We start from the raw sequence: 18992 nt of genomic DNA on the forward strand, positions 1-18992 counted from the left end.
CGCAATGGTGAAAAAATCAAGAAATAAAGCTTAAAACTCTGGTTGGTAATGTCTTCGAAAGAAACATAATTTACGCTAAAATCGACGTAAGACCCCAGCTGTCCGCGTTATTTTTTGGCGACTAGGATTCAAAAAAAAAGAAATTTACAGAAGTTGTACCAAAAAACTTAAAAGACGGCTGTAATTATTTATTTTCATTTTGTTGTCCATATATTTAACTTTTCCAGGAAAACGATTGAGAGCCATGAAAATGTTCTATACGGATATTTTAGAGACCATCAAAGTCAAAAACGTAAAATTGGTGTAATTCAAAAAACAATAAGAAAATATTGCTAAAAGAGTTGTTAGACTTCAAGTCCTCACGGTGTATTGTGTGCTTAAAGACTTATCTGCCAGCGCTGTAGAATTTTTAGTAGGCCCCTAAACAAACGAAAAAAAAAAACGCGAAAGGCTGCATTTGTTTCACTTCTATTTCTAAATTCAAGACAATATCTTTGCATTTGAATTGCCGTGAAATATGCATTTTCATCGAAAAATAGACAACCAAGAATTTTCTCATTCACAAATTCCAATTCAAGACCCATTCGTCAAAAGTAAAAAAGAACAATCACTAAAGATTTGATTCAAACTCAAAAATGGCTTTTTTAGACTGAATTCGGTTAATTCCAAAAAAATGTAGCAAACAACTTAAAAGAACTAATAATGCCTGTGGGACTCTATTTAAACTCATTTCTTGAATTTTAACTTTGAAAACTCAAAGCCATGGAAAAACAAATCAGTCTAAAAAAATAGACAGAACACCAATACGATCACAATTCTTTGTATTGCACAAACTTACAGCGCCTAAAAAGACGTTTCAGTAGCTGAGAGCAGCAATTAATAAAGTCTTTCGTCATGGTGATGACAATGCAAAAGATTGTAGTAGAAGCAGCAAAAAGGAAGATTATGTTGAAAAAATCAGAACTCAGAGCTAATTAAAGTTAATTATCAATAAATTCATCTTTAAAAAACGTTTTGTTCTACGTTTACTTCAGGCGAGAAATGCCGTTGAGCGACTTTTACTCTTATTTGTTACAACAAAATTTTGCCGATTTTTTTAAAAAGTTTTAACTGAATCTTCTGTTTGCAGCATCAAAGATCCATTCCAAACATCCTCTCAACTTTTGTACGATCTTTTCATTGAGACCACTTTTGTATTTCTCCGAAAAACTTTAATCGGCCAAATTTGACCTAACGATGAAAGCGAGGGTTGCAGAAAGTTCCCTAAATTAATGTGAGGCTGTGAAAAGTCATTTTAAGAGCTCTCTGCATTTTGTCGGCCGTTATCAAAGTTTCCTTACCTTCAAAACCACTAGAATTGATTACAAGACCCGATATAATAAAACTGACCCAGTCCTTCGAAGTTTTTCGCTAAATCTTGTCAATCTCAACGTATTTGATCTAAAACGAATAGAGATTGAACAAAATAGAAAAGATTAAGTGATGAAAAGTGGGCAATTGGGCCAATAATGGAAGACTAGCACAAAAGGCAGCCTGCTGCGTACCCGGATGTGGCTCCATTCCGGTCTGAGTCCCACGCGCTCCGTTTGATGCCCTATTGAGAATCGAGGGACTCCTGCCGCCCTCTTGCACAGTAGTCTCTACCCACGCGTAAATCGCCAACGCCTTTCTTTGTCCAGCAGGTCACATACATAAAAGACGAGGTCTAACAGGTCTAAAATGGAAGACAGTATTATCAATATCCTACAGCTATTTCATTAACTGGACGTTTTTCTTCCTTTCCGATTAGAGGTCTTTCAATAATTTGTAGATAATTGGAAAAAAGCTTTTTTTCAACAATATCTTGAACGGTATTGAACAATAATATTTAGCGATACATGCCAACAAACTTAAGATATCTTTAAAGTAAATCGAACTCAATTCGGCTTTATACAATTTGACTGTATAAATTTGATTCAAATTTAAGCGATCCTGCAACCCTAATCAGACAAATTTTCTCTGATAAGTCACTTCAAAACTGGCAACACTAGAAACATAGCGGGCATATTGCCTAATAGTAGCCGGAATTGACAAATTAGACCTCCAATGTCCTTCAAAACGCAATTAGGGTGTTACTGCGTAAATGAGCAACGCTATTTAAATGAAAGCGAGAAAGTTTTATTACGTAATTTCTTAACCATGTAAGCCTTCCGTTCTTTTATACGTAGAAAACTCAGAAAAAGTTTGTTTAACATAATTTCCGTTGAGCCTACCTCAAAAATTAAATCGATTGCGCTCCTTTTAGGCTTAATATTTTTATGTTTCGAAAACGTATCGGTGAGCGATTTGAGCCGAAAATCGATTTGCCAAGCCCTTATGATGCGCTTTTTTGCCTTGATGTTACTTGGAACAGTTGCCTTTATACGTGATATAACTAGAATTTACTCACCAAAACTCTGCCTTATTTTTGGTGCCGCGACGGGCTTTTAGCCTACTTCTTGTGATAAACTTATCAAATAGAGCTACTTGTTGAATCTCCAACCGAGTATCAAATGCCTATGTTTATCTACAGTAGCAATCAAAGAGAACACCCATTTGAATGTCTCTGGGCACTGAGTCTTACAAATCGAGCAACTATCAATTGAATTGCGAACAAGTTACAATTCTCCCATAATCAAAACAGAAGAAGCGTCAAAATTCCGCTACCTCAGCAGATTGAAAGATATCAATATCAGCACCATCAGCCAGAGAGAACTGTGAGGGCGAGGGGACGATTAGATTATCAACCAGTAGATAGACTGGTTAACGAAAGCGAATCATTTCTGATGGACCAGGGCTCCAACAGGCCGACCAACGAGGTCCAAACGTTCAATCGGTGGAAAATTGGTCAAGTTGACCTAGACGCTGAATCGCAGTTGTCTCAGAAAGAAAGAGCGGTCATTGCGCGCCAGCAGCCGAGTATACGAGAGCACCAGCACAGGAAACCACAGGAGGGGGAGGGGAAGAAGAGACGGAGCCTGCAAATTGTAAAAAGGAACAGTTCCAGTTGTCCAAGAGCACAAGACTTCTTCAAACCTTCAAAAACTTGTACGACTCAATCAAAATTGAAACTCTTTCTGATGTTTTATATTAATATTAAAGAAACCGGCAAATCTAGTAACCCCCCTCAATTTTTTTCGGTTTCTTTTCCTCGAATCCGATATTTTCTATTCCCCCGGTCACCGATAACCCATCCCTTATAATTTTTTGAGTTTAAAAGCCTGTTTTGAAAATTTTTGAAAAAAATGCGATAATTGTATTATTGCGTTATATCTTAATGAGTTTGGTTTAGGAAGGCTATAAACTTCTTAAATTGCGCAAAGCAACAAAAGCTTGAAAAATTGACCAAATTTGAAAACTTGCCAAAAAAAACTACCCGATCAATCTAGCATAAATTTCCGACTTTTACAGTAAGTAGGTAGCTTAAACCGTTGTAAAAAAAACAAGTTTGGTCAAGTTTTTCAATTTTCACAAAATATCAGGCAACCGATTTGTTTCACAAGTAAGAGCTAATTCTTGGAAAGTCGTGAAAAATGTGCGTTTAACATCATATTCGGAAATTGCGCTGATTCAATTATGTTGTAAAAACATTATATCGTTTGTATATTAGCTGCCAGCTCACTGCATCACGCTATAAAAAATTTGCCTCAAGCGTTACAAGACCATTATAAAAGAGGGATCTATGCATTACCGGGTCCGAGTTTTAATCCTAACACTTTGAAGGTCCGGAAAATCGCGCAATTTCAATTGAATCACTTCTTTCGCGATAAAAAATAGGCTAGTTATATGGCATGATGCACGAATAATTTGCTTTCACGTCATCGAAGCAACAACAATAAGCCTTTAACACCTTCGCAGCTTATTGCAGTTCTTGAAAAGTATCAGGAGCGTATACAAGCTATAGTGTTTTGTCCCAGAGGGGAAACTCCTGAAATTTACCATCAGCTCAAGCGTAGTACTCCATCCATGCAGTGGAAGACATTGTGTCTAGACGTAAACAGAAAGATCCTAGATTACTTAAAGAGTACAGAGCGTTACATCAGAAGCCTGGGCTTGAGCTCAAAACACTCACTATTGTGTTAGCACATAAGAACAAGCTCCGGTCCTTGATAACACGCTCCTGACCAAAAAAACGCCGTCGAAAAACACTTTACACCATTATGCGTTCGAGGTCGAAGAGACGGAACCCAGCCTTTGATAACCTGAATTTTTCTTAGCCTTGCGTTGTTGTTGGGATCTACCCGCTGACTGGGGGTGTGACTTAGTTTACTCACGAGTTACGGGTTAGCTTGTGGTTGATTATGTCCAATAGCGCTTTACTAAAAATTTCTCTCTCCATAATTTTTAAGTTATTCACTACCGTCCGTTTTCCGCAGGTTATCTGGTTTCTTTTTTCCGATTCCGTCTTTTAATTTTTGTTTCTCAGTATTTCTTTCTGTTCCCTGTTTATCTGTTGTATGATGTAGTATGTTGAGTTTGTGCTATAGTAAAATTTTTCTGCTAGTTTGCTGGTTCCTTGTTTATACTCGTTCCTTGCTAGGGAGTGACTTACGTTCATTCTGGAGTTACGGTTGGTTCGTTTCGTAACTTTCACTTGTTTTCTAACAATTTGTTGTAGCTCGATTAACTTCTGTAGTTTGCATTTTTGTTGTCTGGGTATAGTTGTCTGCTAGGGTGTGACTTAAGTTTGTTCTGGAATTAGGGTAGTAAATTTCCTGACCTTTTCGACTTTTGGTTATACTACTTCGTTGACGTAGTTTGTTTTGATGTTGGTAGATAAAATCCCATAATGTCGTGTGCTAGTTTGCATGGCACTAGCTTCTGCTCCCCAATCTAGGGTGTGACTTAAGTTCGTTCTGGAGTTACGGCTAGTTTTTTGGCTGAGTTTGTTGCTGTGTTCTGCTAGCATTGTTCTTACCGCCTCCTCGCTCGTGGCTTACAGTCTCCCTCCTGTGCTATCCCGGCTTTCTGTTCCGTCGCACGCTAACCACTCGACGTTTCCGTCCCGTCCGTATCGTTTTCCCGTTTCGCCGCGCACCGTCCACCCGACGTTTCTGTCTCACCCGCGCTATTTTTCTGCTTCGTCGCTCGCTGTTTCGCCCGACGCTCCCGTCCGTCCGTCCGGTTTTCCGTTGCGTCGTGCTTTACTCGTTCAGCGTCTCTTCCCGTCCGTCCCGTCTCCCGTTCTGTCCCGTGTTGCGCTTTCTGCGCTCACCGCTCTTTATTTTTGTTCGCTGGGTGCTACTGTACTCGACGAACAACTTCGCTCTTTGGGGTTTGCTAGGCAAGCCGTCATGCTAGGGTTCGGTTTAACCCGTTTATGTTGTGTATGTTTGTGTGTGTACTTTTGTAATAGTACCAAACTAAACTTTTGGTTCATATTTTGATAAGATCATCGCAACATTGAACACTACTTTAACAAACTTTGTAGTGCGAAGGCAAAATCAGAGGCTGAACTTTATAACATCTATGGTGAAATTAACAATGCTGTGGATAAGCAAGACAGGAAAGTTAATATCGAACGTCTGATTGTGAAGTGCAAAGAGGCTTTTACTAGAGTAGTTGATAAGAATGAAGAGCACTTCGATCTGGCACAAAAGATTGAAGATCCAGATGCTTCCTGCAAGGACCTTGAAAAACGTTTAGAGACTGTAACTAAGAAAAATTCTTTGCTGCTGCTCGAAGATACACCAATTCGGTCCGAGACAAAGAGACAGCAGAGCAGTATACCTCTCATCTTTCAAGATAAGGTTCACACATGACTTCCTCAAAAAGATCAAGTCAGCATCAACGAGACTTAGAAATATCAAGACTTTAAAGGGAGGAACTTGAGAAACGAGGCAGAGCTGTCTTGAAATTGGAAAACAAACGCAATTCGAAAATTGGAATTACAGCAACTTGAGGAAAAACATCGCACGCAAATAGCTGCTGCAGCCCTTGAGGAAATCGAGTTAATGACAAAACCATCATCCGACGGGGTACTAGTGCAGGCAAAACGAGCGAGCTTTTTATTGAAAGAAGTTCAGTCAAGAGCAATAAACTTGTTCAAGATTGGGTCAATTCGTCACCGACCAGGAACATGGCAGATATTGCGAATGAACCGAGTTTGCACTTTTCTGGTTCCATCGCTCAATCCAACCAAGCAATTGTCCCACGTCCTTCTTCAACTGAACCTCTAAACTCACACTCTAATCTCAACATACATGGTCAAGTTGAGGCCATTATCAACCTCCCTGTCCATGAGCCGCAAGAACAAAGTAGTGGAACCAATGTAACCAATAATGCAAATATTGCAAACATCATGCAAGAGCAGCAACAGCCTCAATATACGCCTCCATCATCAACAATAAACTTTGGTATGCCAATTCAACTAAACGCCCCAACCACAGCCCGACAACTGTCTCGAGCAACATTGCCGTTGGATGGTTTACAGTTAGATCACCAATTCCCTCGCAGGTCGAGCAGGCCGGAACAGCTGAATTTAGTCAGCCCTCCTCGTTCACCACCTTTGAGTGCACTCGCTAATGCTCCGCCAGCAACTAATCCGGCAGAAGCACATAATTGTACCTGCCCTCCCATCCCCCGTTTTAAACCCCGAATGACCGCATTTCCCGTTAATCCCACCAGCATTACGTTTTGCTCTTCCGCCACCACAAGTACTCCCACTACACGCCAAATACCCCGTGGCGAACAATGTCAATCCGTTACCCCTTTCTACGCCTCCACAATTCATTTTCTCAGCAAACGCTTTTGTACCACATTTATTTCACCCACCGCCGCACAAAAATCGTACTAGCCCCAAAATATTGTCCCCATAACCCTCGCAGCTCCTGCTTCTCCGGATCCAAACGTCTGGTGGTTTCTGGCTGCCGTCCCATCTAGCGCAGACCACTTGTATGTTTTTCTGTTAACTTACTCAACGTATAACGAGCCTCGTTCAGCAACCCTCATGTCCATACATCGCTCCGCTCCTCTTTTCATTTACAAGTATCAACAAGGTACCAAAATCACGTCAGATCGGACTTCACGCAACCAAATCCAGTTAGTTTTTCCACAGGTACAGTCCCAGCTTTGTTACTCTGATCAATCCGCCAATGTATCGAGCTACCGTTCCGAATCAGTTGTCTTGCGGTGGCCCGCCGCATCCCAGATCTTCGGCTCCTTCTCTGGACTCCGCGGAATTGATAAAGGAGTTGACGGAGGGAATCACAACGGTGATCCCCTGCAGTGGCATGAATGGTTCGGACAATTTAAAAGCGCCATTTACTCACAGTCCTTGGCTGATAATGTCAAGTTAACGTACTTAGAAACTCTTGTAACTGGAAAAGCTAAAACAGCCATCGCTGAGTTCGCATACTGTGAATTAATGTACAAGGATACACTTAAGACAATCGAACGTAAATATGGCCAACCCCAGGCAGTCAGTGCACACTTAGGCAAACTCAGCTCTTTTCCATCACTTAAAAGGCACAATTTTGATAACATCATAAACTATTTGCAAAAATTTCAGGTCTTGTTGGGGTCTTTAAATCACTTTCATATGACTCGGACCTTAAGAGCGCATCGCTCTTTAAAACAGTAGTGCAAAAATTACCGCCCAATATGAAAGAGTCTTGGTCACTTTTCACGGTCGAAAAGCATTGTGTAATGCCGACAATCCTTGCCTTCAATGACTTGCTGAAGCAAAAAGCCGAGGCTCACAACTTATCATCAAGGACAAAAACTGAGGATAACACCAACTCAGTAGCCAAGATCAAAGTTGCCTCAAAAAATATTTGCTGCTAATACGCAAACTAAGGGCATTCAGAGACCAGCCTAAACATCGGCATCGCCTCCAACCCTTCGATGCATTGTGTGTAAAGGTAATCACCGCATCTGGGAGTGTCGAGTTTTTAAAGAAAAATTTCCACTCAGCGAGCGAAGGTAGTGGCGGAAGCAAAACTGGTATTATCATATTTGAGAGAAAAGCATATGTTCAGGCAATGCTCATATCCTAGGAAATTTAGAAGGGACGGTTGCAAAAGCTCCCATAAAACATTTCTTCATGAAGCTGAGAGGTTTCATCCATCAAAATCTTCTCCAACCATAAATAATAGTAATTCAAATGCTGGCGCAAGTCGCAGTAAACCTTTTAGTGTGCAAACATCGAGTAAGACTACTAATCTCTCCTCTGTGAGTAATGTGAAAGGCTTCAGGTGACTGAATTACAGTTGACGAGCTCTTCCAGTAAAGATACCACGGCTTTATTTTTGTGCGATACCGCCTGCAGTAACTCTTCGGTGTCCAATGATCTTGCAAATAAACTTGGCTTGCATGGTACAGCACTGAAACTGACAGTCAAGGGTACAATTACCGAGGAGGTTGTAGACACTAAATTGGTTGAACTGACTATAACACCACGCGAAAACCAAGCATTTGAACCATTTAAAGTCAGTCCTTACGTAAGGGAAGATTTGAACGTAGGCGCCGATGTGATCAACATTAAAGCACTTCAGGAAACATACCCGCACCTAGCAGTTCCAGACCCTGTTACCTATTGCTATAGAAACAGCGAGACGATTTTTGGACAGGATTTGTATCATGCCATCCGCCCGTTGGATTATTTACCTTTACTTACCGTACGCCGACAAAAGGTGCTTACGTTTCGCTGTTCGTTTGCCTATAGGTTGGGTTCCAAGTGGCCCTCTACCGTCGTCTTCAGGTTTAGTCTCGACTTGTTTTAAGGCAAATTTTGCGCAGGATTTTGAACTCGCTAGTCAGGTAAAATCTTGGTATGACATGGAGTCGTACGGTGCACTCAAGCAAATAGACCCACGATCCGCAGCGGTTGCACCTGTGCTTGATATTCTTGACAATACCACAGTGCAAAATGGAAAAAGTACGATGTTGGAAAGCTGTGGGCTGAAGATAACATCGAACTGCCCAACAATTTGTACACTATACGCTGGTTCAAGGCATAGAGTACAAATTGGTTGGCTCAGCGCATAGTGTACAAACCAGCGCTTCTCAGCGCTGGTTCAATTAAAATCTTTGGAAAAGCCGCTTACGAAAGACCGGACTTTAACGGGAAATTATTGGAATACCATCAAAGAGGACCTCGGCTACGTAGTAAGGGTCAAAGATGCTCATAAGGTGGAAAGTCGCTCGGAACGAGAGTGGTGCCTACCACGCAATGCGGCTGTTATTCGGGGCTAGACAGGCAAGGAGGCAAGGTTCGTAAGGTGCTAAGCGGGGCAGCTAAATTCCATGGCGCATCTCTGAATATGTCATTACTCACTGGACCTGAATTACTACAAAACCTAATCTATAAACTCTTGCAGTTCCAACACCATCCGTTTGCTGTATCCACCGACATCGAGGGAACGTTCCTCCAAGTTGGAGTGTTACCATGTGATCAGCCTTCATTGCGCTTTTTTGTGGCGGGAGAACTCCACATCAAATGTTGTCGTACACCAGTATACACGCCACATTTTTGGGGCAGAAGATTTGCCCACCTGCGCCAACCACGCACTTCAGCGCACGGCAAGTGATAATGCTTAGGAGGACCCAGAAGCTGCGAAGGCCGTCCTTGAGAACTTCTACATGGACGATTACTTAAACTTAATGGAATCCCCCGAGAGGGACCTCATTAGGTCGAACGAATTGGTACATCTTCTCCATCTAGGTAGGTTCAAATTTACTAAGTTTGTAAGCAAGGTACCAGATGTGGCTGACTGAATTGAGGGGTCTGCTCAATCCACTGAATCGGAAGTCATCGTGTCATCCAGAGAGGAATCAATGCACGTGATTCGCACGTGATTGGGCTTAAGTGGGATCACAGCAACGATACTCTGGTTGTGGGCAGGGGTATTAACAGCACCATCACGAAAAGCTTAACACAACGCTTGGTCTTAAGTCTTGTGTCAAATGTCTCCAACCCAATTGGTCATGTCGCACCGTTTACTGTTGGTGCTCGGTTCCTCTTGAAAGACATTTGGCTTGTCAATGGACAAACATGGGATGACGAGTTACCTGAAGACACAGTTGACAGATTCCTTGCCTGGTGTGTTGAACTACCGCAGTTAGCTGAGATCACTACTCCAAAAAGTTACTTTTCAGGATCAATCCAACATCTTGAACTCCACATATTTTGTGTTAGCTCGCAAGACGTATTCAGTACAGTATGTTTTCTTAGGGCTCAAGTATTTTGCACTTCAGGGGAGATTACAACAGAGCTGGCGTTTGCCTTGGGCAAGGCCCCTGTTCCACCTATGAAGGTAATGACAGTTCCTAGGTTGGAATTACAAGCCACTCTCTTCGCTTCCCGTTTAAAAAGGGGCAATCTGTCGAGCATGAATGGTTTCTGTGGATAAAAAATTTATGTGGACATATAGTACCATCGTCTTGCAGTGGATAAACTCAACAAATAAACACCCCATCTTCATTGCAAATCATTTTAGCGAAACTCTGGAGAACACCAGCGTTGATCAATCGAACCACGTCGCTACTTGTGATAATCCGGCAGATGCTGCCACGCGTGTTATGTCCGCTGAAGTTTTGCAATTCAGTGGCTGGGTGAGGGTTCCTGACTTCTTGAGAACCAAGAAACTCCCTTTCGTACCAAATACTGACCTCGTTGATAACATCAAGCTCGGCGTCGTAACCAAGGAACAAGATGATGACTCCATCTCATCTTTAGCCGCATCCGTAACCAAGCCCCTTAAGGAACAAAGCATTAATCTAATCCCGTTTGATAAGTTCAATTCTTATCAAAAACTACTTCGAGTCACCGCATACTGCAGCATAGCGGAGGCTGTTGAGCTTGACGAAGCCGAGGGTCATCTACAGTACTTGGTTCAAGGAGAATCCTTTAAAACTGATAAAAATAATCTTAACAACAAATACGTTAAGAGGAGTGGCCGCATTGCTCAGTTTACTCCGTTTATTGGGCCTCATGGCCTCATCTGTTACTCTGGTCGACTCCGACAGCTAGTGGAAATTGACTTTCACACTAAGCATCCTATCGTGCTGGATGCGCTTCATACTTTTGTAAAACTGTTCCTGCGACACACTCATCTGAAGAAATATCATCAGGGCATCGATTATTTGCGGTCATAGGTACAAGAACGTTATGCCATCCTTAAACTACGTTCCACACTGCGTTCCATCAAATCAAACTGGATCTTGTGTAGAAAATTCCGTGCAGCAACCATTCAACCGATCACGGCAGACCTCCCAAAGGAGATACTCGCATGGCAGTCTCCTCCCTTTAACAGCACCGGTGTTGATTACATCGGCCTAGTCTACGTCACCGTTCGTCGAACTACCGAGAAGAGGTGGGGATTTCTCTTCACGTGTCTAACTACTCGTGCTGTCCATGTTGAAGTCGTTCCGTCCATTGATACTAGTTCCTGTGTAATGGGAGTGGAGCGGTTGGTCTCCCGGCGGGTTACGCCCGAGATGATTTGGTCAGATAATGGTACGAAGTTCATCAGAAAGGAAAAAGAGCTCCGTTAAGGTATCGAAAAATAGAATATGATTAACATCGCCGCCGAACTTGCAAACAAGGGCATCAAGTGGAGGTTCAATCCGCCTAGTACGCCGCACCAAGGTGGCATTTGGGAGAGGTTGGTCTGTAGTTTGAAGAGGGTACTGTACACCATCCTCGGTACGCGTCGCCTCACAGATGAGGTGTTGAACACTACTTTTTGTCTGGTCGAATACGCACTGAACTCACGTCCCTTAACGCCCGTAAGCTTCGACCCGTCCAACCTAGGCGCAATAACACCTAACCATTTTCTACTTGATAACCGAGGAATAAGAATTCCGTCCATTCTTGGCGTCGACGAGTTCGATCATCGTAAGCCCGTGCACAGTCCTACGCCAATGCAATTTGTGCCCGTTGGCATAAGGAATATGTACCTGCGCTGAATCGTAGATCTAAGTGGCAGACGCCTGCCGGGAGCACCTCAAGGTCGGTGATTTAGTTTGGATCGTTGAAGAAAGCAACCCTAGGTTTACTATCCGACTGCTCGGATTGAAGAACTCCGGTACGGCTCCAACAGCATCGCCCGCTCCACCGTCGTCCGCACGTCGTCCGGATCGCTCGTCCGCCCACTCGTTAAGCTTGTACCGATCCTCCCAACATTTTTTCCGGGCCGGAGTATGTTACCGCCTAAATGAGCAACGCTATTTAAATGAAAGCGAGAAAGTATTTCTTCACCATGTAAGCCTTATATCCGTTCCTTTATATGTAGAAAGCTCCAAAAAAAATTTGTTTAACATAATTTTCGTTGACCCTAATATTAAACTGAGTCGATTGCGCTCCTTTTAGGCTTGATATTTTCACGTTTCGAAAACTTATCGATGACCAATCTAAGCCAAAAATCGGCTCAGACAAAATACCTGCTAACAAATACAGATAGATTTGCCGAGCCCTCATGTGCTTTTTTGACTTGATGTTACGTGGAATAGTTGCCTTTATACGTGATATAACTTGAATTTATTCAGCGAAATTCTGCTTTTTGTCAGCTTTGAAGGGGAGGGGCACACATTGTGCCGAGCAGTAGTGGAAAATGAGAGTTTAAGAGTGTGGAATATTGTTACAATATTAACCTCTCATTGTATACCTTAACTAAGAAAGTGAGCATGCTTTTATCAAATTGAATTGATCTGTTCGGCGTCGATTTTGCTAAAGCGGCACTAATCCATCCTCAAAACGATTAACAATTGCCGCCCAAATCCGATTATGGAAATTCGGATAGTTAAATAATTTTAATAGTAACATAATAAACATAGTGAAACATTGAATATCATATGAGCTTAAACAGCTAAGGGAAAAATAAGAAATAATTACTGATCATTTTTTGACACAGAAAGATCTTTCAGAAATTAACAATTACGGATCACTTCTTATACAAAAGAATTTTTCAGAAACTAAACATTTACTAAATTAACGACCAGTATCTTTAAGCTTAAGTTGATTTTTTGCCAGCTTTGAAGTTTGTTTGAAAATTTTCAAAATCTTTATAGCAGTCTTATCTAAATAAATTTTTTTATAATGATAACTTGAATAAAAAAATATATTTTATAGTAAAGAAATAGTTTAATTTATTTGCGAATCCAAGTCCGAAAAAGTCCAGCAATTCTTTCGTGGTCATATTTTACATTTTCAGCCAATTTTACATGTTTTAAGATATTTTAGAGAACGTTGGGTTAAAAGGACCGACGTAGAGTGGTTTTCTGTAATGATTTTTTATTAAAAATTAGGTTTTGAAAGGTTTTTATATCATGAGGTGATCGAATAAAATTTTTTGTCAAGATCGAAACGAAGAAACCGACACCTTTAAAATTTTTTTAAAATAATCTCAGGGCATATAAGTCGTCTTAATATCAAAATTGTCTCGAATGTTATAGTAGTATCATATTAAAGTAATCTTCGGTTTCTTTGGTCAGTAAACCGATATTAAAAGAAGATGCCTTTGGGAAAATGTTTCTCAAAAATCTCACAAAGGACTCATATTTACGAGCTATTTTAGTACCATCAAACTTACTACCATTATCATTTGATTAACACTCATAACAAGATCCCAAATATCACACTGATAGCTACGGATTATCCATTCAATGCCTATGCTGTTACATGCTGCAATTAAAATTGTAAAACGTTTTTTAACTGTTAATTACATTCTGTTGCAACGGCAGTAATGCACGTCGAAAACCGCAACGATAAGCCTGCGATCTTGGGTATAACAAATCCGTGCACCAAAATATCAAACAAATGTTTTTTTTTAAAAGACAGCTTTATAGATAACAACCGTTCGAATAGATGGCTGGGATATAATAAACACGTAATTTTTGTCAAAAGAAGAGACTAATTTTGAACGTAGCATTTGCTCATCAACAAAAGAACGCTCTGATTAATTAGCAACCTAATCATAGTTTTTTTTCAAGGAAACAATAGGCCAAGAGCATTTCATTTAACAAACGTTATTTGGTCGACATCAAAACATGCCGAAAATTTTCCGCCAATAAAAGACAAAGTTATGTTTTTGCCGAAGTAATTGTCGCAGCGCTCTTTACTTTAATACACTCAATAAGTTGTTAAGAAACCTGAACACAAATCGAATGGCAGCAAAAAAGCAAAGCCCTTACCAATTAAGCGACTTTTGGTTCTAAAGCTGTTTTTTAGTTAAAAAATCAGGAGACAGAAATTAACCTTAAAACTCTTTGTTCAATTTATGTTTCTGCATGAGAAATGACCTCTCATTTTTTTGAAAAAAATTAATGACAAATTAAGGGGAAAAGCCGCAATTGATTCGCAAAACAATGCTGGTGGTTGAAAAAGTTCATAAAAAACTGATTTTTTTTTTACTAAAACTAATTGTTTTGAAGTCATTTTGCTTTTGCACATACACCTGTTTCCTGATGAAAAAATACAGGTGGTAGTATCAATACCAAAAAGCAATAGAGACCGTAATTAAGTCTTATAAAAACAAATTTCAGCTAGCAGGCAACTAAAATTGGTCTTCATTGGTTTAAACCGTTTCAATTTTCGATTTCGTTTTTTTCACTACTGACTCCGTTGACTTTAAATTAGTATAAAGTCAACTGAGTCACTATTAAAAATAGATTTTGAAAGCACTGCTTAGAGCAGAAAGAAATAAGATTGAAAAAGCATATAGAAGTAAGAAAAATTTTGACGCAGAGCATTGAGCAAGCTGTGCACTGAAGTATTTCAAATCAAACAAAGCAATTTAAAATGCCCGAATCTAGAAACAGCTTTAAGGAAACAAAAGAAAAAAAGTTTCAAGAAACGAGTACCCACTTAAACCTCTCCTGTTAAATCTAGAATTGTTAAATTCATTTAAAAAATAAGTAAATTAAGTAAGTAATTTATGTAAGTTCTTGAAAACATCAACAAAAAACTACAAAACAAAAACAAATTCATTTGTGTTCCTTTAAGCGAATAAAATAATTTTAAAAACTTGACAAACAATTCGCACGTCGTAATCGATTTGTCATGTCATCAAAAATTATACAATTTAACCAGCAACACTGTATTCATTTGGTGTCTAGCAATTTGGCAATAATTAGCGTCTTTTTCAAATCTTACTTAAGGCAATAAAAAATAAGAAAAAACTCGCTATCACTCGTCTAACGCTCAGCAAAATATCTGAAAAACCTTCAAAAATAAACTCAATTATCATTAAAACATCCCTAAAATTATACATTTTTATTACAAAAAATAGCCAGCAGACTACCGGAAAAACAGCCACCGTTGATGCACATCGGGATTGATACAGAAAAAGAAAGACAGACATTGAACAAACTTTTGTTTTTTTTTCAGTGACAAAAAATGTTTCTTTTGGCGTGCAGTTTCAGTTAGATTCTAAAACTATACTTAATTCAGCTTCTAAACTGAAAGCTAATAAGCTAAATACAATGCCATCTAGCAAACACTCGAATGGCCTTTGATAAGCTAATGCTCAATGACTTAATGACGGCTTTATCGGTTTATCCCCTTTCTTTTGATTTTTCTCTTTTGACTTTGACAGTATTCGTCACATTGCGGAATTCAATGCGTGAAAGATTTTAATCCATTCAGTTGAAACAGTGATTTAGGTAAGTCAAGCGTGAAAATCGAGACTTATGTACAAAGTAAAATGTGATCAAAGAAAAAATTCATTAAAAACAAGAGATCGCCTAAATCATAGCCGTGCAAAGGGTGACGGCGGCTATCAATCAAACCTCTCAACTAAAAATTTTTAAAAAACTGCTTTTTACGCGTTTCAATTCAAGCTTCAAAATTCACTAAAAATTGATGAAAAACGACACTTCTCCAATAATCTTCGAGTCGTAAAAAATAGGACAATTATATCAGACAAAGACGAGGGCGGCTTTAAATGAGCACATATACAGAGCTTCAATAAGACAGCTCCCCCAACGCAATTGAAATTCATGGAATTGTGAAGATCATGATCAGAGCAAGGGTAGCTTCACGGCTATTAAAGGCTCACAAAAACTAAGACCCTCATTTGTAGTAGAAACCAGAGTACTGCAATATAGCTACACTACGGTCATGCAACACCTGGTAAATTCAATGGCGAAAGTCAAAAAGGACAGTTTATTGTAATTCATTAACACACGTGCGTGATTCTGAGTCTCTAAATAAAGCAGTACTATGAGTAAACCTTGTAAATAATACTAAAAAATAGGTACATATAAAGCTACTTGTAAAATCAAATGTCCATTAATACTAACTATTACTACAGCTTTCCAATAATAGGTACTATTGTTGATCAGTTGAAGTAAACTTCAATCCACTCACAGTCTTAGAACAGCTATTAGCACATGTCAAACAGACACTTGTAATCTGAAAATAAACCGACTAACGTCGGAAAAATTTCTCTGTAATGACAGGCGGGGAAATTTAAATCAGGGGGTGCAGCCTGGATATTTTTTCTATATGCCAAAATATCATTCTAAGGTAGGATCCGAACCCCGATCTCCTGAGTCCGATTTCTTCACCTCGACAGAGGTATCAACCACTCGGCTACCACAGCCTTCTCATTAACTATCTATCAATAGGTTTTTATTTGAGCAGCAAACTTTATTTCGGAGTGAGAGCAATTGAAACCACTCAAAAATCAATAAATGCGTAACAGTCACTTGAGAAAAAGATTATTCTAGAAAAGCGCAAAATAGTCAAGCAAAAAATTCGCATAAAAACGACAGTTTTACAATAATTGCTTCCCATTCGAGAGCGATTAAACATATCAGAGAATCAAGGATAAGAATAGTCAGGCACTAAATCCTCAAGGCAGCTCAACTAAGCCATTGAAAGAAATATCTAAGAGCATCCGTCTAAGTTTATTGCCCTCTTAGGTACCTTCCTACGTCTAATTTTGCTTGCCCTGCTTAGTCGCCCTCTCGCTTTTGACTTATTTCAAGTGTCGACAAAAAGCGACTAATTTTTAACTTTTGATTCTCTAAACAAACACTAGAACACTAGTCCCCCTCGTTCCTTGTCAGGGTACTGAGTACTTATGGTTTACTCGGCTTAAAGGCTTAGCTCCAACAAATTAACATTTTGATATGACAAAAAACGGGTCTTTCCCATTATAGCCCCCCCCCCCCCACATTATGGTAAAGTTACCATGATTGGGGGGGGCTATAGTTTATCTGACCACTAAGCTGGGGGGCTAAAATGGGAAAGACCGCAAAAAAAATCCCAAAAAAACAATATATCATGACAGTTAAAAGTATTAAATTTTAATTGAAGTAATAATCGGATTATGTCGCTTATTGTATTACTCATGTTAAAAAAAACAGACGGAGAACAGCTTAATTAGGCCAATTATAGTCCATATTTTTCAAAAAATTAACCCATATTTATTTAGGATATCTACGTTTGAGCGACATTTTTAATTTCTGCTGTCTCTCTACGAATGACCTGGTTCTGTTCTTCTTTTTAATCTTGTGCCTCATCATCATGAAGTTCTTCTCTTTTCCCTTTTCGAAGTTGGTTGTGCTGGCATGTGGGTTCTGTCGTTTCTGAGGCCGGCCAAACTTCTCCCTCCCCTCTCTGCCTGCCAGAGCACTGGCTAGCTTTGCCTCCTTATCATGCTTTGGCAATCGCCTCGTATGTGGGCAACTCGTGTTCACTCTCACTTGACTCGTTTTCGAGATCTTCAGAGTCAATGTCCAGCATCTCACCATCCACTGCAGATGCCCTGTCAACAAAGTTCCATTTCACAAGTTGAATTTTTTGAGCATGTAAGAAATTGTTCTCAAATCTTAAGTTCAGATTTTGAAAATATAGCCGACAGATTGCCAGACTAATGGATCTGAAACGATTAGAGGGCGCAAGTGGGAACCTCTATTTTTGTGGTCTGCGTCAGGAGGAGGAGAAATGTGAGGTGAGCTGTTGGGGATTTCAAAAGAGCACTTTTCGATAGACTTTAGAGGTAAACTACCGCCGATACAATGGAGCTTAATTTTTTAAGAGATTTTTAAAATCATACAGCTGAAACTCAAAAATTTAAGGAAGTTAAAGTGAAACAAAGCGAAACGACGACAACAATTGTTTCGAAATTTGTTCGAGTTCAATTAACAAACATACGTGGCTGGTTGCCGAAAAATAGCCGCCATTGATTCCTTGATTCCCAGAACCCCGACTAGGATTGAAAGAACACAAAAAATGTGATTGTGATACACAAAAAATTGAATGTTGTAAACATTTTAAAGTGTGAAATTTATCGATTTCATTTTGTAGTTGGACATGCTCCTGGTTCTTAATGAAAAAGTCCTGAAATACAATCAAACCTACCCTCTTTTTCGTTCTCTTTACTACTCCAGCGTGATTAAAATCACCACTCTAATTTCACTTCTCACTGGTGTGAAAAGGTCGAAAATAGTGTGAACAGATCTTTAAAAAAGACAAAGCACCAATACAATACACATACTTTGGATTTTAAATATAGGACCGCTATAATAGCTGGCTAAGATGAGGGCGGCTATTAAAAAAATAGCCGGCAGATTGCCAGAAAAGAGCCGCACTAGCATTACAGATATGCAGTCTCAAAAAGATAGTAGAAACAGACCAAAAAGAAACTTTATTTATTAAATGCTGAGATGTTAGATTTCTAATAAAAATCTGCTTTAATTATTGCTGCCTCTATTTACGCCCTCAGATACCCTTCAATAAGAGTGAAAAGCACTCACTTGACCTTTATCTCTTTGAATTAATGAGAATCAATGCCAAAGTGAGGTAAGTCACGCTAGTGAACAAAACTCTCCACTAAGAGTGAAAAATGACGTCATGCACGCAATGCAGTTGAAAATACACACACGAATGAACAAAAAAGCAGATTTGAAGTGATTGTAACGTTATATGGTCGCAACAGAATCTTGGCGAAATAAAAAACCAAGCGAAGGCCAATAATAGCATCAGCTATCGCTTTGCGACTATCATACAAAACACTAACATCATA

At 39.7% G+C, this 18992-nt stretch overlaps 2 protein-coding genes across 2 annotated transcripts in view; both read right to left on the reverse strand.

Annotated features, from left to right (window-relative positions):
* The window catches only part of LOC142344923 (dopamine receptor 4-like), a 108395-nt gene extending 92021 nt beyond the window's left edge, over positions 1-16374 (reverse strand). The window contains exons 1-2 of the mRNA XM_075396999.1: positions 16261-16374; positions 1545-1714 (exon numbers count right to left, since the gene is read on the reverse strand). The gene's annotated coding sequence lies outside the window, so the exon portion shown is untranslated. The remainder of the gene's footprint in view (positions 1-1544; positions 1715-16260) is intronic.
* Positions 16375-17328: 954 nt separating this feature from the next.
* The window catches only part of LOC142344922 (protein SDA1 homolog), a 34696-nt gene continuing 33032 nt past the window's right edge, over positions 17329-18992 (reverse strand). The window contains 2 exon segments of the mRNA XM_075396996.1: positions 17329-17626; positions 17628-17732. Coding sequence (XP_075253111.1) covers positions 17392-17626; positions 17628-17732 — 340 coding nt within the window. The 3' untranslated portion in view covers positions 17329-17391.

Source organism: Convolutriloba macropyga, chromosome 8 (genome assembly GCF_964194025.1).
Source record: "Convolutriloba macropyga chromosome 8, txConMacr16.3, whole genome shotgun sequence".
Classification (NCBI taxonomy): Eukaryota; Metazoa; Xenacoelomorpha; order Acoela; family Convolutidae; genus Convolutriloba; species Convolutriloba macropyga.